At 35.0% G+C, this 25,421-nt stretch overlaps 1 protein-coding gene across 1 annotated transcript; it reads left to right on the top strand.

Annotated features, from left to right (window-relative positions):
* The first annotated feature begins 1,135 nt into the window (after nucleotides 1–1,135).
* On the top strand, nucleotides 1,136–23,748 carry LOC132558229 (amine oxidase [flavin-containing] B-like). Its single transcript, XM_060222771.1, has 14 exons — nucleotides 1,136–1,184; nucleotides 2,993–3,087; nucleotides 4,228–4,284; nucleotides 4,704–4,784; nucleotides 5,110–5,214; nucleotides 6,271–6,362; nucleotides 6,965–7,103; nucleotides 7,551–7,700; nucleotides 9,797–9,956; nucleotides 10,342–10,486; nucleotides 10,719–10,776; nucleotides 11,813–11,910; nucleotides 12,551–12,662; nucleotides 19,644–23,748. The coding sequence occupies exons 1-14, from the start codon at nucleotides 1,136–1,138 to the stop codon at nucleotides 19,866–19,868; spliced, it is 1,566 nt and encodes a 521-aa protein (XP_060078754.1). The 3' UTR covers nucleotides 19,869–23,748.
* The last annotated feature ends 1,673 nt before the right edge of the window (nucleotides 23,749–25,421 follow it).

Raw genomic sequence — 25,421 nt, 5'->3', positions numbered from 1 at the left:
ATCCAGTTAATGTTTAAAATTATGCCATTTAAAGTTATTTGTCAGGAGTTTATAGCTGGTTTGCTTTAATTGTAAATTCTCGTCTAAGCTTTTTTTTTTTTTTTTTTTTGACAATTGCTAGAAGCAAAGACACATATAATCTGTTATATGTATGCTAGAATTAAGAAAATACTTGTAATATCTGAATAGTATTTCAAATAACGAAAAGCTTATTACTACCATAATATTTGAGTAAATATTCATACAATTCATAGAATTAATCTTATACACTTCCATAATGATGATTGAGATTATATCAATGGCCTATGTCAAGAAATCAATACACTTTGGTGGGCTTCAACAACAGACATTCAGCAGTTTGATTATTATTATGACATGCACCAGTTACTTTGTATACAACAACATTGTGACATATCAACAATTTTTCTAATCGAAAAATTAAGTTAAATCCTAGCTCTGCTGGAAAACTTGACAAATGTTAATCTCCTTTTAATCATTGAACAAACGTAATAAGATCTTATATCGAATTTCTCTGAAGTATTTTTTCAGCATAGCTGAAAAATAAGATCAAATGTTAAACCAATTTTAACCGACTTTGTTGACAACTTCACGTAAAGAGACGGACAAACAAACAAAAAACCACCAGAAATGTCAGATAGATAATATCGTCAAAACAATTACTATTTACTTGTACAGAAAATACGGACTAATATGCATGCTGCTGACTCTTTTGAGATTTGGGCATTCTATACAGACGCAACCCTCCATTTTGAATTCATGTAATGCTGTTCATGAAGTCACATTCGACCTAACTACCAACGAGCACCGTGCTCGTCTCAGAGAACACGTCCTGTGAATTATAACGAATAAAATGCATGTATGGATGAACTGTGTGGCACGTGAGAGTTTACATATTACATAAAATTACATTAATTTTCAATAAACATAGTACAATGTCATTTTTCAAAGAAACTTGCATTCAGTTTACCTTAGCGACGCCACCATCAATGTTGAACTAACGTCTCGTAAAATCTCGATACCATTCGTTCATTTCCTAACTGTTCTACCGTTGCCTACGATAAATTCAAAGACGTTCCGAACATATGAAAAAAATCATATGACCCACATGTCCAAAATGGCCGGCTCGGAGGTCGATGTCGTAGTGATAGGTGCAGGATTGAGTGGTTCGTCAATTACTTAATATTTTTGTCATACTACACTTGTTTAACTTTCAGCTCATACATCATGCACTTAAATATAACAAAAGCAAAACAATCGGCACGTGACATAGTGCTACCAACAGTAATACAGAACACTCAAGAGTTGCATGGAAACAGTCTACTTTCACTTTAGATAAAAGTGTCGCAACTGCACTATTTGCCTATATTTCCTTGTTCATTTGTTATATGTGATGTGCATATTGTATCAGTTATCAACCTCTTGTAAAGTTTTCACGTTAAGACACGTCCTTGTTTTCTTTGCATCTTTTTTTATCAAAAGACAATAGAAAATGAATGCCGGGCGCTTTTATTTTTCGGGTCAGGTTTCTGATTTTTTTTTTCATTTTGAATTTATTTTGTTTTGTAATTAATTTTTATTTTCCTAAAATGTTTATTGCTTGTATGTTATTTATAGCTCGTCTGATGATATTTTTTCAAACGATCTTCTAAATAATATTAACCAAGTTGCCCCAGGATGAAAATGTTCATTGAGCGAGTAGTAAGCCGAGACGAAAGGCTATAAAGTTTGAAGAAATAAATTACATTGACCCTGTTCATGACCCGAAATTTACTAGAATAATCTCTTCCAATTTTATAGATAAAAAGCAAATCAGGTGACTGATACAGGTCCATTTGGCATCTCTTTTATTTGAACACCAGAGGATGTCATGTGTTATCTAATCAAAATCCGATCTCGCATTTCTCTTTGCACCTTATGCATTTTGGTGAGGTATAGAAAACAAAATAAGCTAGCTGAGATCTTTTTGTATCAGTCTGGTGTTACCTTATGATAATGGTATACTGTTTATGTAATGCAACATACTTTGAAATACAGTCAAATTCAATTAACTTTTCTTCCTGAATTTTACAGCAGTCTGTTCGTGTATAAATTATAATTTTTGTTTTCTTAAAATATTGAGATTTTTTTCATCATTTTTGGAAAAGTAACACAAACTATGAATAGGGAAAATAACTTTTTTTGGCATTGAAATGGAGTTAGAAAAATCTTTGATAGGAAGTTCCTGTATGAGTCATTTTATCTTTTTTTCGTAGTTTTTTTTTCATTGTAAATTGGTTAGACTTCAAATTCCAAACATACAAATGTGCATGTTAAATGATGACATAACACATAGTAAAATGTAAAGTTAATGCAGAATTCACTTCCTCTGTTCTGTAAAAAACAACAGTGATGTTACATTGGTAACAGTAACACACCTCTAAATTAGATGACTCGGGTTCAGTTTCCATGTCGGACATCAAACATTATGATTATTTCTTTGTTATTTGCTCTGTTTTACAGCCAAAAAAGATTGTTTCCCCTAAAAGTGTGTTATTTTCACAAATTAAGGGAAAGTTATGGGTCTCTTTCCATTTCCCAAGAAAAAATTTCATTCTCAACTTACCGGTTTACAGAAACAAGCTGGTAGAAAATTCAGATTAAAAAAAAGTACTGTGCATATTTTGGTAAATCTTGAGTTTCTTCCGTTTCCTCCCATAATAAATTCCCTACCACATTTCCAGCTGAACCAACAAGAGTAAAAAATGTATGTAAAAAGTTGTTCTGTTTATCAGAATTAAAAACATATACTATTTCAGTAATAAACACACACCATGATTGTAAATCAAAGGGAAAGGTAATGTGTTGACAACAAGGTTATTGGGGAATAACTATGCTATTAAAATGTATCAAGTCATCCATTGTTATACCAATTCAAGTCTTTAATTTTGTAATAGGATACGTAGATGATATAAAAAAACTTTGTTTAAACCAGGACTTTATGCTGCCAAGATTCTCGAAGAAAATGGGCTGACAGTGAGCGTTGTGGAAGCTAGAGATCGCGTCGGAGGACGAACCTGCACCATAAAGGTAGGCCTTGTTCTCAGTAGACTTTTAGTAATGAACATCCTCCTGACTTCTGGCCCATTGTCAATTTTTCATATGATCATTGAGTTGAGTGCTTGAAAGGTTAACAGAAAATGGGTGTGTCCTAGAAATATAAATTTTGTTATTGAAGGTGTCATGTTGATGTACATATTTTTTAAATGGGTTATTAGAACGTTTCATAATTTGTTTTTGCTTAATTTTTTTTTTTATCAAAAAGAAAAAAAAATTTCTTTGGAGTGTTACATATTGCTTTCAAATGGGGATGAAATAATGATAAAATAAGTGTTTATACAATAATACTAATGTGTACGTTAATGGCCATGGCACAACAACTGATCTGGGTATATCCTGTTATAATTGTACACGGGGACAAAGATCTGGGTATATCCTGTTATAATTATACACAGGGACAAAGATCTGGGTATATCCTGTTATAATTATACACAGGGACAAAGATCTGGGTAATCCTGTTATAATTATACACAGGGACAAGGATCTGGGTAATCCTGTTATAATTATACACGGGGACAAAGATCTGGGTATATCCTGTTATAATTATACACGGGGACAAAGATCTGGGTATTCATGTTATAATTATACACGGGGACAAAGATCTGGGTATATCCTGTTATAATTATTTACTTGGCGAAAAGTAAACTATTTAAATTACTGACTTTGTGAATAATTTATTTCGCGAACTCACCTTGCATAACGCCTTGCATACAATTGTATAATGCTTACAAAATAATGCAGTTCATCCAGGAATACAGTAGATATAGATTCCGACACATAGGTGTCATCTATTGTTACACCATCTTCTCTGTCATCCTTGGAAGGGTTCGGAATTGATCCAGAGTTGCATAGTTTTTAAGTTTTTCCTTGTATCTAGCTTACAGTGCAGCAGAAATAGCTTTTTCTAATGTCCTCTTGTCATTATCATTGTAAATGGGGTAGAGATTCTGTTTTTGTTTTTGTTTTTTCTGTTCACATAAATCATTTTTTCTTTTTCTGTATATTTTCACCCATATCGTTTCAACCATTTCATTGAGTTTGACAAACAAAGATCTCCTGTTTTTACTGATTTCGACTAATGTGACCTTTTTTCTTAATTATTCACCACAGGGAGACAACAATGGCTATACTGATGTAGGTGCAGCATATGTCGGCCCGACACAAGACATCGTAATTTACCTTTGTGAAAGAGCTATTTCACGAACTAGATACTTACCAATGTATATGCTTACAAAAAACAATCATGAACTATAAGGTAATAATTACATCATAGTATCACAGATATTAATCATGTTCTTATCCTGTTTATCTATTCTCAGCTTGGTTGTTTTTCGTACTATACATAGTGAAACTTTTTCTATGTCCAGTTCATTTTGTTTCTTTTTTTTTTGTTTTTGTTTTTTCTGTTCACATAAATCATTTTTTCTTTGTTAAATTTACTATCGTTTCAACAAAATTAGTTTGACAAAGAAAGATACTGTTAACATACATTTTTACTGCATTCAGACTAATGTGCCTTTTAAATTATTCACCATTTAGGGAGACAGCACAATGACAAATTAACACATTTCGGCCCGACACAAGACATTGTCAAAAACCTCGCCAAAGAGCTAGGACTAGAACTTACCAATGTATATGAAGTAGGAAAAACAATCATGAACTATAAGGTAATAATTAATCAGTATCACAGATATCAATCATGTTTTATCTGTTTATCTTTTCTCAGCTTGGTTGTCGTACTATACATAGTGAAACATATGCCCAGTTCTTTTGTTCCTTTTCTTTATTTCTTTTTTTTTTTTGACCAGCATAAAAAGTGCCCAGTGTTAAATTTACTATCTAAAACAAAATTATGAAAAGAAAGATACTGTTAACATATATCTTTTAGTGCAGTCAGACTTAAGTGCAATATAAATTTTGAGCATTTAAGCACAATGACAAATAAACACGTTTCCAATAATTAAGATATTTACATTATCTTTATCATTTTAGAGTATTTGGGCAACATTTGGTGGGGTTGTTCCTCCTTATTGGAATCCGTTCAAACTATTGGACCTGAACAATATCATCAGGACAATAGACCGCATGGCTAAACAGGTGAGAGAATGAAATAGAGCATATTACAGGAGAGTTCATGTTATATGGAACCTGGTAAATAAGTTCAATAATTTTAGAGGTCAGAAACGGTTAATGACCTATCATTTATTTAATGGGTTTAATCTCATGTTACATCCAAATTACTGTAAAATCCATTTATGATATAAACAGCATTTCTCAAAAAAAAAAAACAAAAACAAAAAATCCTAAATTAATTTCCCTATAAGGCTGTTATTTTAACACAGTTCGTACATTTTCGCCACGGAGACAATCATGTAGTGTCACCAGTTAAATATTTATTGTTGACATAACAGCACAACAGTGTTATTACACAAATCTTACAACATCAATGACATGGCTGTATGACATGACACAACAGCCATTATGTGATAAAACAGAATAGTGATTGATATTAAATTTAACTCTTAGCATTTCAGTATTGTTGAACCTCCTTTGCATCATTTAACCAAGTTATATTAATGTTGTGTATCAGTAGAAAGGGGCTTATTGTTGGAATATTGTAGCATACTCCCTTAATATGAGTGTTATACCCCTGGCAAAGTCTAGTATGGTAGTATACTGCCTTAACATGGATGTTATAGTAAGTTAACATACTGCCTTAACATGTATGTTTTAGTAAGGTAGCATACTCCCTTAACATGGATGTTATAGTAAGTTAACATACTGCCTTAACATGTATGTTTTAGTAAGGTAGCATACTCCCTTAACATGTATGTTATATTAAGGTACCATACTTTCTTAACATGTTTGTTACATTGAAGTAGCATACTCCCTTAACATGTGTGTTACATTGAAGTAGCATACTCCATTAACATGTATGTTATAGTGATGTAGCATACTCCCTTAACATGAATGTTTTAGTAAGATTCATGTAGCATACTCCCTTAACATGTATGTTATAGTTAGGTAGCATACTCCCTTAACATGTATGTTATAGCAAGATAGCATGCCATGACATGTACAACAAAACTAGAATTTTCTGAATCACACAAGAAATATAAAGAATTATAACTATTTACAAATTCTTCATTTCAGGTGCCCCGAAATGCTCCGTGGATGGCCCAGAAAGCTGCTGAATGGGACAGCATGACAGTAAAGGAATTCATTGACAGAAATTGTTGGACAAAGTAAGAATATCTGAATTAATCAGGACACTTGGTATTTTTTAGTGATGAATCTTGGATGTAGTATCAATCCACTTTATTCATTTATTTGTTAGTAAAAGTGTTCAAATTATATATCATACTGTAAAGTCCGTCTCAACTTTTAGTGGTTCAGATATTTTAAGTTTTAACCAAAGATTTAAGAGAAAGAAAAAAGATAAATTTTCATCAAATTTCGTTAAACAGCTGATGATTTATATACAAAGTATCTGTATTTCACATTTTTCTCATTTTTTAAAGTTGTGAAAAATTGAAAACCTTGACTATAAAAAAAAACTTTCCAGTAACACAGGAATTATTGCAGCAGTTATTTATATCATGAGGGTAATTTCTTTAATTGGTGTAAGTTTTACTGTAAAATCAGAATTTTTTCATGAGACTAAATTTTTGTTGTTTTTTTTGTTTTGAATGTACAATTTCATGGATAAGTATAGCTACATAAGTCTACTTATACTAATTATCACATTTGGTGGACTTATTGAATTCAAATGTAAATGAAACCAATGAAGAAATTAATGTGTCATTTGATGATACTAAGACATAGATTTTGTATGATTTTCATTTAGTGCTGCATCAGATATCCTACTGTTTGTTCGATCGACGCTGACATCCGAGCCGCATGAAGTCTCTTTCCTCTTCTTCCTGTGGTTTGTTCATTCTGGAGGAGGTGTGATGAGATTAGCATCTGTCAAGGATGGAGCACAAGTATAGTACTGCTACAAACTCTAACTTCTAACTACATGTACACCATGTAAGCTGTGCCTGATGACACCCTGCTTAAGGCCAAAACATGTCTGTAACATGCTGTAGAAGAAAATGTAATATTCAGTAAAACCCAGAGCTGTTATTCGAACCTGTATTTATCAAATACCCACTATTTGCTGAACTTTCGGGTTGGTCCCGACGGTGTTCTTATATGTTTCTAGTTATTAAACTCGGATTTCTCAAAACCTTATTCTTCAAATACCTTGCATTTCTCAAACTCATTAAATTCCTGCCTCTTAGCGTTTGTGGTGTTTCCTCCTCTTTTTGTCAAACAGGTTCACACTTGCCAAAATTTACCTGTATCATGAATGACTGCATTGAACTTCAGGGTAACAGTTCCAATCACTCCCTCAGTGTACCAAAATAAATCTTGATTTGGTGTTTAAGGAACAGAAGATTATTGGCGGAACACAACAGTTATCAGAAGGCATGACCAAAAAGCTAAAAGGCACCGTCCATCTGTCCTGTCCAGTGGTCAGTGTTGACCAAACCAAGGAAAAAGTGCTGGTCAAAGATGTTCATGGACATGAATACCAGGTAAGTTAGTCTAAACTGTTTACCTGTGTAATCCAGAAACCTATATAAGCCAGTAGTAAGTAAGGCTTTATACATCATAACTACCTTCTAACATTGTAACTGCCTTCTAACATATTGTAACTACCTTCCAACACATTGTAACTACCTTCTAACACATTGTAACCACCTCCTAACATTGTGACTACTTTCTAACATTGTAACCACCTTCTAACATTGTAACTACCTTCTAACATTGTAACTACCTTCTAACATTGTAACTACCTTCTAACATATTGTGACTACCTTCTAACACATTGTAACCACCTTCTAACACATTGTAACTACCTTCTAACACATTGTAACTATCTTCTAACACATTGTAACTACCTTCTAACATTGTAACTACGTCCTAACATTGTAACCACCTTCTAACACTGTAACTACCTCCTAACATTGTGACTACCTTCTAACATTGTAACTACCTCCTAACATTGTAACTACCTTCTAACATTATAACTACCTTCTAATACATTGTAACTACCTTCTAACACATTGTAACTACCTTCTAACATTGTAACTACCTCCTAACATTGTAACTACCTTCTAACACATTGTAACTACCCTCTAACACATTGTAACTACCTCCTAACATTGTAACTACCTCCTAACATTGTGACTACCTTCTAACATTGTAACTACGTCCTAACATTGTAACTACCTTCTAACACATTGTAACTACCTTCTAACATTGTAACTACCTTCTAACATTGTAACTACCTTCTAACACACCTTCTAACACATTGTAACTACCTTCTAACACATTGTAACTACCTTCTAACATTGTAACTACCTCCTAACATTGTAACTACCTTCTAACATTGTAACTACCTTCTAACACATTGTAACTACCTTCTAACACATTGTAACTACCTTCTAACACATTGTAACTACCTTCTAACATTGTAACTACCTCCTAACATTGTAACTACCTCCTAACATTGTAACTACCTTCTAACATTGTAACTACCTTCTAATACATTGTAACTACCTTTTAACACATTACCCCTTAGCTGTGATGGTTGTATTTTAGAAAGCTGAGAAATGAACCTGTACTGTTCAGGTTGTGTCTTTCTGCAAGACACTTACCATTATTGCTCTGGATGGCATGCAATGGGCCTCCTGTGTGTTGTTCAGTGATATATTTACCAGCTATTACAAGAAGATCCTATCTCAAAATTACTCTGGCTGTTCATGAAACTGATCTGTAAACAATTAGATCTGTAAACCATTAGATCTGTAAACCATTAGAGTTGTAAACAATTAGATCTGTAAATCATTAGATCTGTAAACCATTAGATCTGTAAACCATTAGAACTGTAAACCATTGGATCTGTAAACCATTGGATCTGTAAACCATTAGAACTGTAAACCATGAGATCTGTAAACCATTGGATCTGTAAACCATTAGAACTGTAAACCATGAGATCTGTAAACCATTAGATCTGTACTGTAAACCATTAGATCTGTAAACCATTAGATCTGTAAACCATTAGAATTGTAAACCATTAGAACTTTAAACCATTAGTAAACCATTAGAATTGTAAACCATTAGAACTGTAAACCATTAGATCAGTAAACCGTTAGATCTGAAAACATTGGATCTGTAAACCATTAGATCTGTAAACCATTAGAACTGTAAACCATGAGATCTGTAAACCATTAGATCTGTAAACAATTAGATTAAACCATTAGATCTGTAACCCATTAGATCTTTAAACCATTGGATCTGTAAACCATTGGATCTGTAAACCATTAGATCTGTAAACCATTGGATCTGTAAACCATTAGATCTGTAAACAATTAGATCTGTAAACCATTAGATCTGTAAACTATTCAACATCCAAACAGTTGCATCTTGTGAAAGTGATGAAGGTTGCCCTGTCACAATTCCAAATCGTCAGGAAACAAATTTAGCACAAGGAGGAGAGGAAAAATCTTTAACCAAAGTAAAATCATTGAACATCTGTACTGATCTGATTGTAATGGGATGATAGTGTTTAAACTGTCAACATGTAGCTTAACAAGGCTTGGCACATTTTCTTTGGATTTTGTTATAGGGAAAATATGTGGTGAGCTCAGTTCCTCACGCGTTGTTGAACAGAATCACTTTCTATCCACCTCTCCCTGACCTCAAGCTTCAACTCATACAGAGGATGCCCATGGGATCCATCATCAAGACATTCATGTTTTACGACAAACCTTTCTGGAGGGAACAAAGTAGGTCATCAGATAGCAGATATCACATCATCTTTTTGTTCTTTTGTCAGTGAAAACTGATGTTACTCGTGAATGGCCTTTTAAGGTATAGAAAGTGCTACCCTTTATCTGACTTGTTTAGTCTGTTGATGTTCTTAACCTGGTGACAATTGTATACAATGGCAACCTTAAGATATGACCTTTTGACTTCTATATTGCCTGATTTTGACCTAGTGACCGAATGACCTTTATATGACATTGTGACCTTAATGACCTGTTGAATTTTTATGATATAATTCATGACCTTTGTGACCCAGTGACTTTTTTATGACCTAACTTATAACTTTATATGACCTTGTGTCCTTTGTATGACCCAGTGACCTTTAACCTACTATTTTTCTAACAGATTACAATGGAATGATAACATCAGATTTTGGACCTGTAGCATTCTGTCTGGATGACACAAAACCTGACGGATCTCATCCATGCATTATGGGATTTGTGTTGGCAGACAAATCTCGAGATCTTGTGGAAATGTCGGAGTCGGAAAGGTACTGGTGCAAACGTCCTCAGTGATAGAGTTATCTTTATCAGTGATAATATCCATTCGTCTTCGTTTATTTCTTTAAACATCCTTTAATTGTTTTTTCTGTTAAGGACAACCTTTTTGAAAGGTCCTTATAGTATTTGTATTGCTCGCAGAAGTAATTCTTTTAAATTCAAATATTGAATTGTCGAAAAACATTCAAAAGCTGATACATGTATATTATGTGTACATTACAGAAAGAACATTTTGTGCCAGTATTATGCAAAAGCCTTCAAAATGGATGTATTCTTACAGGTAAGATTTATCTCCCTTTATTTATGTATTCAGATGCAAGTAAGCAGTACTGTATTGAGGTCATCCATCTGTTTATGTCATTAAAAAGGGGGCTACTAAGGGTGGAATGTAGGATACTGTGCTCTAAAATACAAACTCATTGCTGTAGAATGTTTTCAACACTCTAGATGGAAGGAAAAGATTTCACAAGGAGAAATTGTAACTTACATTCATAAAACACTACTCCTCTTGACCACATAAGCAGACTTTCACCAAATTTGGTCAGAAGTGTTCTCAAAACTAAATCAAACACACAGGTTATTTTGACATGCTACAGACATAAATTATTTTGGAAAAGTATAATTGCATTGGATTTAAACATTATTGGGACTCTGATTTTGTTAAACCATGAAGGTGGTACAGACCCACCAGGACTCTTGTTTTCATGGTAGCAAGTCCTAAAAATTACAGGTATGAATGAAATAGAGTGAAAAATTTCACACATACTATCAGTTACAAAGTTGTGACATAGAAGTTGAATTTCCAGTAATGCTTTGCACCAATGGTGGATAGCAACATGGCAAACATAGCAACAAATTGTCTCATTTACCAAGACACTTCATCACATGTACAGACAACAAGAGTCTTCCTGAACGAGACTAAGCAATAAGTAACTTACCAGGCAAACATATAGAGATTGTGCAAAAATGATAAATAGGGAAAATACAAAAAAAAAACATGAACTAGTTAGGAACTTAATGAATACAATATTCAAGGAAGGAAATTTTGCTCAAACTTAGGGTAAATGATTATTGTTGACAAATATTTTGTCACGTTTACCACAATGAAATACATCCATGATAATACTATACTGGCTCCAAATGGCTTTCCCATGATTCATATTAACAGAAGTTGTTTGTGGTTGTTTATAGTGGTGTTTATATATAGAATATTTTATTTATTCTTAAGGAGAGAGAACTTAGAGTATCCTGAACACACATTTAGTGTATTATAAAAAAACTTATAGAAAAATATATAAGTATTGTGTTTCTTACAGCCCATTGACTACATTGAGAAGAACTGGATGGCGGAGGAATTCTCCGGAGGATGTTATTTGGGAGTAATGCCTCCTGGAGTACTTACAAAGTATGGCAGGTGAGTTCTGGGTACTTATGTAATAGAACAGGGAAAAACATATTCCTGCCAAGTCTCACAATAGGAATTGAACCAGAATCTCTGTGATAATCCAAGGCTCCACCAACTGAGCCAAAGAAGTCCTCCATTAGCAGAGTGACAGAGACTTATGTACAAGCCACACTGACATACTCCTTTTAATCTTAAAAAGCATGACAAGTGAGTTCCTTAGATACTTACCAAATAGGTAGACGAGTCCCTTAGATACTTACAAAATAAACATTTATTTGTCATGACCAGCTCCCAAAGACAAAGTGAAAGATGCTATAAAGGAAAGGGAGATACACGCAAGGAAAGAGAATGTTAATTGCGTATGTCCAGTCAGTTGGTCAGTCAATGGTCAGTCCTATAGATACTCTAAATAATAACATGTATTTAATTTGGACCTACTCTATACAAATGGGTACTATCATATTTCCAGAGCACATATACATTGCGAGGGCCAAAACAAAACTACACAAACAATACAGACTCGCAGTCAACACACGAGAGTGTTAGATTCCTGAATAAAAACAAAATACACATAAAACACACAATTATAAGGACATACAAATTTAACAGGATGCCACAATTCATATGCATGTATTTCATTCTTATCAAGAATGCTGCGGAAACCTCTAGGTCATGTCCATTTTGCTGGGACAGAAACAGCTACCGAGTGGATGGGGTACATGGATGGAGCTCTTCAATCTGGTGAACGGGCAGCTCGTGAGGTAGGTCAACAGAAAACAGAATTTTGGAATATGAAGATTTACTTAAGTTTACTTTTATAGGCTTTGCTGAAGTTTGTAATGTATAACTACATATGTTGATGTATCATTTTTTAAGAGAAATAAAACAAAGGTAGCTGAAAGTCTGATTTCTTGAAGTAACAACTTAAAAAAAATTAAATATGTATCACTTTGGTTTATGCTACAAAGTAATCAACAGTCCAAAGTAAACCTCAAACTCTACTTAGAGTCAGTCCTAATTCACTCACATCGAAAATAAAGAAAATTTTTCCAGCCTTTGATTTGAATCATTACAAATTGTGAGTTGTCTCCCTTAGACTATGTTCTGTAGTAAGCTGTTGTCAACAGATTTTATATTATCTGCCTGAGGAGCATTTTGTCTGCCATTAACTTTCAGGCCATGTTGAATATGACATAAACATTGAGACAAACATTAGATCTAATTCACTATGACATGGTAACAAGTTTAAGATTTTTAATTAGTACAAAATTCATATTCATTAGAAAATTTAAGAAAACTTATCAATCTATTCCTGACAAGGTCTGTTCTACAGGATGCATATTGCAGAAACTGAAAATGACCCACCTATTACTTTTTCATGCTTCAATGACAAAATCCTGAATTGTATCAGGCCTCATCTGGGAGATATAAGTTGCACATTCTGGTAATACTTGCTTGAATGGTGAAGATTTTTCTACCATATGCATGTTACCTTCATGCTTCATGAATGTCTCTGTCAAAACTGCCAGTCCATCGTCTAGGAAACAAAGTTCCTAGTGGATTTTACTTTCAAGAATGATGAAAGATGTTTCTCAAGATGCATGTCAACATCTTAAATAATATAAGTGCTACATGGATAGTACGTGCCTTATTTCTGGTGCAGTGTTATTCTACAGTGCTGTGCTACCATTTTTTTTTACATGTAGAAAAGGTCTAAACTATGTTATATGGTAATGTGGTGTGTCTATAACCTAATTCCCTATTGGTGACAGTGTCTCCTTTTCCATTTTTAGATAGTAACAAACTTGCTTCCCCAATATATGGTATTTACATATCACGGCTGGTTGATTCAATATTCAATGGGAAATTATTTCTTTGTGCATGTGAAGTGGGATTTGTTTCATGTGAATACGTAAGTCATTGTAGACTTAACATGAATAGACCTATGTTTACATGTAGACCTATGTTTACATCCACACTGGATGTTATCAACTTCGAATTTTTCAGAATATATCCATTGTTTTTAATTTGCCTTATTTATGGAATTCATTGACAATCTTCATTCGATGTTATTAATCTCGTTTTTCTTTAATCTCTTATTATCTGATGTGAGACAAATTATTGTATTACTTGTATAAAGGTAGTTCAAATATAACACTTTTTTTCAAAATGCACCAAATTAATGAAATTTTGCCACTAACCTCAACTTTCAACATGTTTTTGCTTCAGATTCTCACCCTTTGTGACTCTAACTGCTAGTACGTATCACTTGGAATCTGTCAGATAGTGCATGGCTAATATTAACACTTTACCTCTGCTTAATTATCATTCTCCTTTTTTACACCGTTAACGACTTCCTAACCACCCCTGAATTACCTTATCTCTATTTACACCAAATACACTCCTCAATTAATAGGTCTCATCTGACCCGAAGAGTCAGGATGACATAAAGCAATCATGTTTCGTGAACTGCCAGAAGGCTCAGGGTACTGATATTAGGCTTATAGCATGCTTTGATGAAGGGCTACCAAGTTTGTTCACCTTGACCTACTGTCAAGGTCACAGGGGTCAAATTTGTTGAAATGCATAAGCAACTCCTTCATTACCAAGGGCCTGTAGTATGTATAAAATATATGATTTCAAGTTTACAGAAATGTCATTATGAACCAACCAATGTATTTTATGTAAGCTGTAGAGTAATTGAGCAGTTTGTTTTAGGCCTATTTGGCCTCTTTCATATATAGGTCTTTATAATCAGATGACCCTCAACATACGTGGGCCTCTTGTCTTTCTCCTTTCAACTTCATAACCACCACTCAATTATCTTTGTCCTTTCAACTTCATAACGATCCCTCAATTATCTTTCTCCTTACCACCCCATAACCGCCCCTCAACATTATAAGGAGCACATCTACATTGCCTGCTAACATACGTACACATTAACATAACCTGATTGCTGTAACAAACGGTATATTTTGTTATTACATCACTATATTTAAATTTTCTGTCCAATTCTGATACCACAGTTTATCTTTGCATTATTGACCATTTAATTACACAAATTCATAAACTTATTGCCTGTTACCCTAGATAAGGACTGTCATTGACTTATTGTCTGTTACCCTAGATAAGGACTGTCATTGACTTATTGCCTGTTACCCTAGATAAGGATTGTCATTGACTTATTGCCTGTTACCCTAGATAAGGAATGTCATTGACTTATTGGCTGATACCCTAGATAAGGATTGTCATTATTGTCCTAGATAAGGATTGTCATTGTCATTAAGGATTGTCTTATTGTCTGTTACCCTAGATAAGGACTGTCATTGACTTATTGGCTGTTACCCTAGATAAGGATTGTCATTGACTTATTGGCTGTTACCCTAGATAAGGATTGTCATTGACTTATTGTCTGTTACCCTAGATAAGGACTGTCATTGACTTATTGGCTGTTACCCTAGATAAGGACTGTCATTGACTTATTGTCTGTTACCCTAGATAAGGACTGTCATTGACTTATTGCCTGTTACCCTAGATAAGGATTGTCATTGACTTATTGGCTGTTACCCTAGATAAGGATTGTCATTGACTTATTGGCTGTTACCCTAGATAAGGATTGTCATTGACTTATTGCCTGTTACCCTAGATAAGGACTGTTATTGACTTATTGGCCGTTACCCTAGATAAGGATTGTCATTGACTTATTGGCTGTGTTTTTATAGTTACATGTTGTCATCAGCTTACTAGAAGTTATCAGATATTGTTAATATGGTAATGTGTCTTTATAATCACACATCATTGCCTTGTGGTCTGTTACCATAGTTACATTTGTAGTTGCATGTTATTGTATTATAACAGACAGGAGTAGGATTTTAAAGAAACCTAGAGGGCAGAGAACCTACATTTATACAAAAAGAATGCAAACAACCGAATTTTATCAAAATTAGCTTAGGTAGCCATTCATGACTAGATGTTCTTTCTAATGAGTAACATTGGTCTTTTTTTAAGGACATAAAACCTAAACAAAATAATTTCATGTTTTGTAAGACCTAGGTTACCGATGGAAGTGCTAACAAGTTTCTTCATATAAATAACCTTGACATGAAGGTAAAGAGTGATTGTTGTTGCTTATCACTAGAGCTACATATATACAAACATAAAGCTTCCTGATTATTTTGACATTGTTGTTTTATATCCGTGTGAGTGATACAGGCACTCTTGGCCAATTGTTGCCTGTTTCAATACTTACACAGTGTCATCGCTTCATTGCCTGGTTTTGTAGTTCAATGTCATCGCTTCATTGCCTGGTTTTGTAGTTCAATGTCATAGCTTCATTGCCTGGTTTTATAGTTCAATGTCATCACCTCATTGCCTGGTTCTGTAGTTTAGTGTCATCACCTCATTGCCTGGTTTTGTAGTTCAGTGTCATCACCTCATTGCCTGGTTTTGTAGTTCAGTGTCATCACCTCATTGCCTGGTTTTGTAGTTAAGTGTCATTGCCTCATTGCCTGGTTTTGTAGTTCAGTGTCATCACCTCATTGCCTGGTTCTGTAGTTCAGTGTCATTCAGTGTCATCACCTCATTGCCTGGTTTTGTAGTTCAGTGTCATCGCCTCATTGCCTGGTTCTGTAGTTCAGTGTCATCATTGCCTCATCACCATTGCCTGGTTCTGTAGTTCAGTGTCATCATTGCCTCATCATTGCCTTTCTGTAGTTCAGTGTCATCATCCTCATTGCCTGGTTTGTGTTGGTTTTTGTGGTTTAGTGTCATCACCTGGTTGCCTGGTTCTGTAGTTCAGTGTCATCACCATATTGCCTGTTTCTGTAGTTCAGTGTCATCACCTCATTGCCTGGTTCTGTAGTTCAGTGTCATCGCTTCATTGCCTGGTTCTGTAGTTCAGTGTCATCACCTCATTGCCTGGTTCTGTAGTTCAGTGTCATCGCCTCATTGCCTGTTTCTGTAGTTCAGTGTCATCACCTCATTGCCTGGTTCTGTAGTTCAGTGTCATCGCTTCATTGCCTGGTTTGATAGTTCAGTGTCATCGCTTCATTGCCTGGTTCTGTAGTTCAGTGTCATCGCCTCATTGCCTGGTTCTGTAGTTCAGTGTCATCGCCTCATTGCCCGTTTCTGTAGTTCAGTGTCATCACCTCATTGCCTGGTTCTGTAGTTCAGTGTCATCACCTCATTGCCTGGTTCTGTAGTTCAGTGTCATCACCTCATTGCCTGGTTCTGTAGTTCAGTGTCATCGCTTCATTGCCTGGTTCTGAAGGTCAGTGTCATCACCATATTGCCTGTTTCTGTAGTTCAGTGTCATCACCTCATTGTCTGGTTTTGTATTTAAGTGTCATCACCTCACTGCCTGGTTCTGTATTTCACTGTCAGTGTCATTCAGTGTCATCACTTCATTGCCTGGTTTGATAGTTCAGTGTCATCGCTTCATTGCCTGATTCTGTAGTTTAGTGTCATCGCTTCATTGCCTGGTTTGATAGTTCAGTGTCATCGCTTCATTGCCTGGTTCTGTAGTTCAGTGTCATCGCTTCATTGCCTGTTTCTGTAGTTCAGTGTCAATATCGCCTCATTATCTGGTTCTGTAGTTCAGTGTCATCACCTCATTGTCTGGTTCTGTATGTCAGTGTCATCACCTCATTGCCTGATTCTGTAGTTTAGTGTCATCGCCTCATTGCCTCATTGCCTGGTTCTGTAGTTCAGTGTCATCGCCTCATTGCCCGTTTCTGTAGTTCAGTGTCATCACCTCATTGCCTGGTTCTGTAGTTAAGTGTCATTGCCTCATTGCCTGGTTCTGTAGTTCAGTGTCATCACCTCATTGCCTCTGTAGTTGTGTCATCTGTAGTTCAGTGTCATCACCTCATTGCCTGGTTCTGTAGTTCAGTCATCAGCCTCATTGCCTGTTTCTGTAGTTCAGTGTCATCACCTCATTGCCATTCTGTAGTTCAGTGTCATCGCCTCATTGCCCGTTTTTGTAGTTCAGTGTCATCACCTCATTGCCTGGTTCTGTAGTTCAGTGTCATCGCCTCATTGGCTGGTTCTGTAGGTCAGTGTCATCACCTCATTGCCTGATTCTGTAGTTTAGTGTCATCGCCTCATTGCCCGTTTCTGTAGTTCAGTGTCATTGCCTCATTGCCTGGTTCTGTAGTTCAGTGTCATCGCCTCATTGCCTGGTTCTGTAGTTCAGTGTCATCACCTCATTGCCTGGTTCTGTAGTTCAGTGTCATCGCCTCATTGGCTGGTTCTGTAGGTCAGTGTCATCACCTCATTGCCTGATTCTGTAGTTTAGTGTCATCGCCTCATTGTCTGGTTCTGTAGTTCAGTGTCATCACCTCACTGCCTGGTTCTGTATTTCACTGCCAGGTTTAGTGGTTCAATGTCATCACCATATTGCCTGATTCTGTAGGTCAGTGTCATCACCTCATTGCCTGGTTCTGTAGTTCAGTGTCATCGCTTCATTGCCTGGTTCTGTAGTTCAGTGTCATCACCTCATTGCCTGGTTTTATAGTTCAGTGTCATCGTTTCATTGCCTGGTTTTGTAGTTCAGTGTCATCGCTTCATTGCCTGGTTCTGAAGTTCAGTGTCATCACCATATTGCCTGGTTCTGTAGTTCAGTGTCATCACCTCATTGCCTGGTTCTGTAGTTCAGTGTCATCACCTCATTGCCTGGTTCTGTAGTTCAGTGTCATCACCATATTGCCTGTTTCTGTAGTTCAGTGTCAATATCGCCTCATTATCTGGTTCTGTAGTTCATTGCCCGTTTCTGTAGTTCAGTGTCATCGCTTCATTGCCTGGTTCTGTAGTTCAGTGTCATCGCTTCATTGCCTGGTTCTGTAGTTCAGTGTCATCACCTCATTGCCTGGTTCTGTAGTTCAGTGTCATCGCCTCATTGCCTGGTTCTGTAGTTCAGTGTCATCACCTCATTGCCTGTTTCTATAGTTCAGTGTCATCGCCTCATTGCCTGTTTTTGTAGTTCAGTGTCATCACCTCATTGCCTGGTTCTGTAGTTCAGTGTCATCACCTCATTGCCCGTTTCTGTAGTTCAGTGTCATCGTCTCATTGCCTGGTTCTGTAGTTCAGTGTCATCACCTCATTGCCCGTTTCTGTAGTTTAGTGTCATTGCCTCATTGCCTGGTTCTGTATTTCAGTGTCATCACCTCATTGCCCGTTTCTGTAGTTTAGTGTCATTGCCTCATTGCCTGGTTCTGTAGTTCAGTGTCATCACCTCATTGCCTGGTTTTGTAGTTCAGTGTCATCACCTCATTGCCTGGTTTTGTAGTTCAGTGTCATCACCTCATTGCCTGGTTTTGTAGTTCAGTGTCATCACCTCATTGCCTGGTTTTGTAGTTCAGTGTCATCGCCTCATTGCCCGTTTTTGTATAAACAAGTGATGAGGACGTTATTGCATGAATGATTTTTCAGAGACAGTATGTGTGTCATGAACAGGTTCAACTGTTCCTTGGTTTAACATTTCCAAATTTCAGTTTGAATTTTTAGCTGCAGGATTGTAAGAAAATTAAGCGTTCAGATGTCTCAAATATCAATTGATTTTATTACAAAATGCCAGTGCTTTGAAAATAAAATTGAAATTCGACTTCATTGAAGAAGATATGGTTTCATAAGAAATTTCTTTCACAAGTAAGAATGAAGAATGAGCTGTAAAAGTTTGATAAAAGTGTTATAGAAGTTTTTAAAGGAAATCAAATCAATTGCATACTGTCAGTGTTGTTTTTCAGATTTTAGACAAACTTGCCATACAATGGTCAGAGACAGGGATTTCCAGCACGATGAAGACTATTACAGCCCCATCATTGTCCAAAAGATTTCTGCCGTCAATCAACGCCATTTTGTATGTGTCTACAGGTGTAGCCTTCGGCTACCTGGCTTACCTCATCTACCCAATGTTCTTTGGATGGCGTTGGAAAGTCACCTCATATGCCTTTGATAAGATGTTTAGTTAAAAGATGGAATTGTGATCATTTTAATTGATGTTTACTTAAAGACAATTCTCCAGGGTCATTGAACCATAACACATTTGTCTAACAATAAGCCCAGGGGACAAACGTAATAAAAAGTCTGACTCAGTTGGTGGACTAACAGCTATTCCACCCCTGGATACCAGGTTTTGATTGATAATTTGGTGGACACTACACTATGCCACCCCTGGGTACCAGATGGCCAAGTGAGCAATTGGCATACCTCAGTATCCATTGTCTGTGCGTCCATTTATCCATCGTCCGTCCGTTAACTTTTTCGACAATATGCTACTAGTCGTGAACAACTCTGCCATTTTTGACCATATCTTGTGCATTATTGGGGGAAGGGAACAAAATTGTGTAAGCGATTGGTCTTGACCCCTTGAGGCGGAAGGGGCGGGACCCAATAGTAGAAATAGAGCAAGTTCGTTAAAATCCTACTTCTAATGAAGGAATGATCAGATTTTGCCCAAATTTTGGTGTGGAGCATTCTTGGATGATGGGTTATCAATTTTTTATGAATATTGGGTTTCAGCCCCCTTGAACTGAAGGGGCTTGGCCCAATAGGGCAAATTGTCCATATTAGATCTGAAGAAAATTTTATGTTTGGCCACAGGATGTGGACCCAATAGGGAAATTATTTTAGCAATAGTTTGTCATATTTGAAATTCTTTGTAAAATGGCTGAATACTTTAATTAGCCAGTGGAGTGATGCAGGCCCCTTTGGCCTCTTTGTCCAGTTCATGATGTTATGCAAATTTCATAGGAAATTATAATTAATTTCTGACATACAGCCAAAGATATCATTATTATTGCATTCTTAACGGCCTATCAACACATAAAAGGTCATTAGGGCCATCAACGGGTGAAATCACTCCACGTTTTATACACTCGTGAAATATACACAAAAATGCTATGTGGAAGAATTGATTGGATAACAAGCAGATGTGATAAATCAATACAGTATTTAATCGGTGATATTGTCCACTATATTCTGTTTTCTGTTATGTGCAATTTGTGTACGATGCTAAGAAATATATCTTTAAATACTCCATCACACTGCAAGTTAGACCGTAACAGTATGTATACATATATTGGTGAGGAGCTTTAAGGCTTCATGTGTAAATCAATGGATTTTTCATCTGTAGTGTAGATTGACATTTTCATCCTAGAAATATTGAAGGAGTCATGACTGGACAGTCTATGGAGTCGTACAACACTGAAACTGCTAAGTGTTCTGTTGGCTTCATTCCTCCGGGAAGTTCGACCGAACTTCACGTACACATTTATAAAGGACCATGATATCTCAGACTAGCTCGAGTTTGAGGGTTACTGTTACCATATTTAGAAAATCTATGTCGCTCTTGTGGTGTCATTCCTCGAGGGATATCATACAAACACGCAATACATAAAGAACAAGTTGGAGGAGCATCCTCAGGGAAAGAGTAATTTCAGTACAGATATTGACCATCTGGGTTTTTTTCACAAAGCAACGGTGTAAACAATGCAGTAATTGTTTTTAGAATAGATGCAATGACTTTTCTTTATTCTAAAGCTTGCTGTTACCAAAAAATAGCTTTATTATCATGACTTTGGGAAAATTTTAACGTGGTCCTTGATGCCAAAATAAAAGCCTGGGACAGGTTTGTGTTATTGTATTATCAAATTGTATCCACACATGTTGTGGGTCAGAGATATATTGCAGGCAATAAGGTTGTTCATTTGAATATCTTGACTCTAGGCTCATGGTTATTGAGAAGAAGTTTGCTCATTTACAAAGCTGATAAAAGACAGATGACAGAATTTCCAACAAGATGTCAGCTTAATTGCCTTTTTGTGTATTGTGGGTATTTTTGCCGTCTTTTTGCTGACCATTTCTGGGGGTTGCATTGTTTTGTTGTAGAAGTTTGTTAACATTGATATGTATGAACATATGTTTAAAGCCACATCAATTTCAAAAGTAGTTCTTTTGGAAATTTTGAAAAAATTAAGATGAGAGGGTGGATTTTTCATTGAATTTTATTTCTTTTCTAGTTTTGGTCAATTTCAGTACAATCAGAAGTAGACTTTACCAACCCATTGATTTACTGCCTGGTACACACAGTTGATATTTACAATGGATTTGCTTCTGGGTGATATTCTTTGTACTGGGAACATTCAAACACACATTTTAATTCTTGCATATGGTAAATATTTTGCTTGAAAATGATACCTATTTTTCTCTGTACAGTGTTTGTATGGTGTTTCAAAGTACTGGTAGTTCACACCAGGTAAATTCAATTATTGTTGGAATTTATAAGTTGATTAGTAAAACAAAACAAAAAAACTCCAAAGTAACATATGGCATGAAAAATAAATTCATGAATTCACTTTAAATACTTAATTTATTCAAAACCATATCAGCTGGTAAAATTTGGACCCTATATAGCAAGCATGGGAACAAGACATTCCTTAGGACTTCAGTCATGTTAGCATAGCATATGTATAACCAATTTCTAAACTATTCATGTTGTTTTGTATATCATTATCAAAAGACAGGATAAAAAGAAGAGACAAAGAAAGAAATTGACCACAAACCCGTGATAAGTAGTTTATACAGCTCCATGTCAATTTACACTTGTAACAAGTGACAAGAAAATACCAACATGTCAACATAATTCAAACTCAAATTCAATAAAACTGGGAGAAAATATGAACAAAAGAATGATTTACACAGAGACTCCTGAAAACGTACAAGGAGAATAAGACCAGGTGTTCCAGAAGAGTAAGCATCTTCTGCTTCATTGACAACACCCACCTAGTAAACCTAGGTCAGTTTGATTTGTGTTCACTTTCCTGGCAATTCAAGTATCTATGCATCTAAAAGTTGCGATGTGTAAACTTAAAATCAAACAAGGAAAAATTCAACAATTTTGATATTTTTTGAGGAGCAGTTATTTCTTTTTTTTCTTTTCGTTTTTTCTCACAGCAGTAATTCCCTAAGGACTATTTTTCAAATTGATGTGGCTTAATGCAAAGATTGATGCTTTTGTGTATTTGATTTTTGATAAAAAAAATACATATTGAATATCTTTATTGTTTCTGTTTACTTTAATGATACTTTGTAAATATATATTTTTAAAGAGATCTTTTTTATTTTGCTACATTGGTGTTTTAATGGGATTGAAGACTGAAGACTCAGCATTACAATTACAACCACACAGAAAACTACAAACTTTCATCTTTACAAGACTACATAGACAGGTGAAAAGTTGGAATGATAGTGTAATGATACATGACCTCAAAACAAATCTGTTTTGGTGTTTTACAAAGAAATGGTCTATACGACCTCAGATTTTGTTGTCCGATTCTGAAATCAAAATTTATACTTAACACAATTTTATTGATGTCACTAGTCCATTTTTTTATCTCATTTGAAAGCAACATTCCTTTGTTATGTATTATCCATTGGTCAAAAATACATAGGATTTTCTTAATGAAAACTTGTTGGGTTGTCAAATACATTGTATCATAATCCCTTATCATATATGATGCAAGCTGGTCCTCTCACCATATCTTGGATACCCTTGGCTTGAATAAGATGTTGCGGTCTGCTGGGTTTTGATAACATTCTGATTTGGTATTGTAACTTTGTCAGTCAGGTTACAATTCCGTCCATGCTTGTCTCCTGTCGGACACTACAACACAGGAAAGACCATATAACTTTCGTATCTGTCTGTTCTTTGATAAAAATATTTTGTAAAACTTAAAATTAGTTTTTTTTTGTCTTTTTTTTTTTTTAAATTTACTTTCGTATTTTTGAAGCCAATCAAACCAGAATCATCTTTTTCTAATTCACAAATTCTCTTTCATATTCAACTTTCATATCTGCTTTTTCTTTGATAAATATATTTTGTAAAATTTCAATTTGTTTTTTTTTTTGTCTTCTTTTTTTAATTCACTTTCATATTTTTGAAGCCAATCAAAACAGAATTAACTTTTACAAATTCATTGCTTGTCTGCGGTAGTATACGGGAATGTTAATGATTGAGAGCCAGCTGAGCTAAAGTTAACTGCTTGCTTTTGTGATGTGATAATGATTTGTTTCCTTTTTTCAGAATGTAATATCCTTGTTGTTGTTTGTTTTAAATCATACTACTAACTGGTATTTAATTTCAACCGAAACCTTTTTTTCTGGTGACCAATCAGGGACATATATCTTATAAAATCCAACAATTTCTTGGGGCTTAAATTTTAAAGTTTTTGAAAAATTTACTGTTTGGTTGGAACTTTGTTTCTTTTCCATAGTCTTTGACAATGTTTATGATTGATGGTCAGATAAACAAAAAGTTGATTGCTTTCGTAACAAATATGAATGTTGATGTTTTCAAAATAAAAATTTTGATTTTCATCATAATTTGTTTAAAATTGTACTTTGAAATTCTCCTTTTTTTCTAAAATGACTTTTCCTATTTTATACATGAAGATAAGGATCTAGTGATGAATCAGGACGTATACTTTTCCTATTTTATATATGGAGACAAGGATCTAGTGATGAATCAGGATGTATACTATTCCTATTTTATATATGGAGACAAGGATCCAGTGATGAATCAGGACGTATACTATTCCTATTTTATATATGGAGATAAGGATCTAGTGATGAATCAGGACGTATACTATTCCTATTTTATATATGGAGACAAGGATCTAGTGATGAATCAGGACGTATACTTTTCCTATTTTATATATGGAGATAAGGATCTAGTGATGAATCAGGACGTATACTTTTCCTATTTTATATATGGAGATAAGGATCTAGTGATGAATCAGGACGTATACTATTCCTATTTTATATATGGAGACAAGGATCTAGTGATGAATCAGGACGTATACTATTCCTATTTTATATATGGAGACAAGGATCTAGTGATGAATCAGGACGTATACTATTCCTATTTTATATATGGAGATAAGGATCTAGTGATGAATCAGGACGTATACTATTCCTATTTTATATATGGAGACAAGGATCTAGTGATGAATCAGGACGTATACTTTTCCTATTTTATATATGGAGACAAGGATCTAGTGATGAATCAGGATGTATACTATTCCTATTTTATATATGGAGATAAGGATCTAGTGATGAATCAGGACGTATACTTTTCCTGTTTTATATATGGAGATAAGGATCTAGTGATGAATCAGGACGTATACTATTCCTATTTTATATATGGAGACAAGGATCTAGTGATGAATCAGGACGTATACTATTCCTATTTTATATATGGAGACAAGGATCTAGTGATGAATCAGGACGTATACTATTCCTATTTTATATATGGAGATAAGGATCTAGTGATGAATCAGGACGTATACTATTCCTGTTTTATATATGGAGACAAGGATCTAGTGATGAATCAGGACGTATACTTTTCCTGTTTTATATATGGAGATAAGGATCTAGTGATGAATCAGGACGTATACTATTCCTATTTTATATATGGAGATAAGGATCTAGTGATGAATCAGGACGTATACTATTCCTATTTTATA

Source organism: Ylistrum balloti, unplaced genomic scaffold, assembly GCF_031769215.1.
Source record: "Ylistrum balloti isolate Yb309-2 unplaced genomic scaffold, AGI_CSIRO_Ybal_v1 Utg370772, whole genome shotgun sequence".
In the NCBI taxonomy this organism is placed as follows: domain Eukaryota; kingdom Metazoa; phylum Mollusca; class Bivalvia; order Pectinida; family Pectinidae; genus Ylistrum; species Ylistrum balloti.
This window is presented reverse-complemented; position numbering and strand designations above follow the sequence as displayed.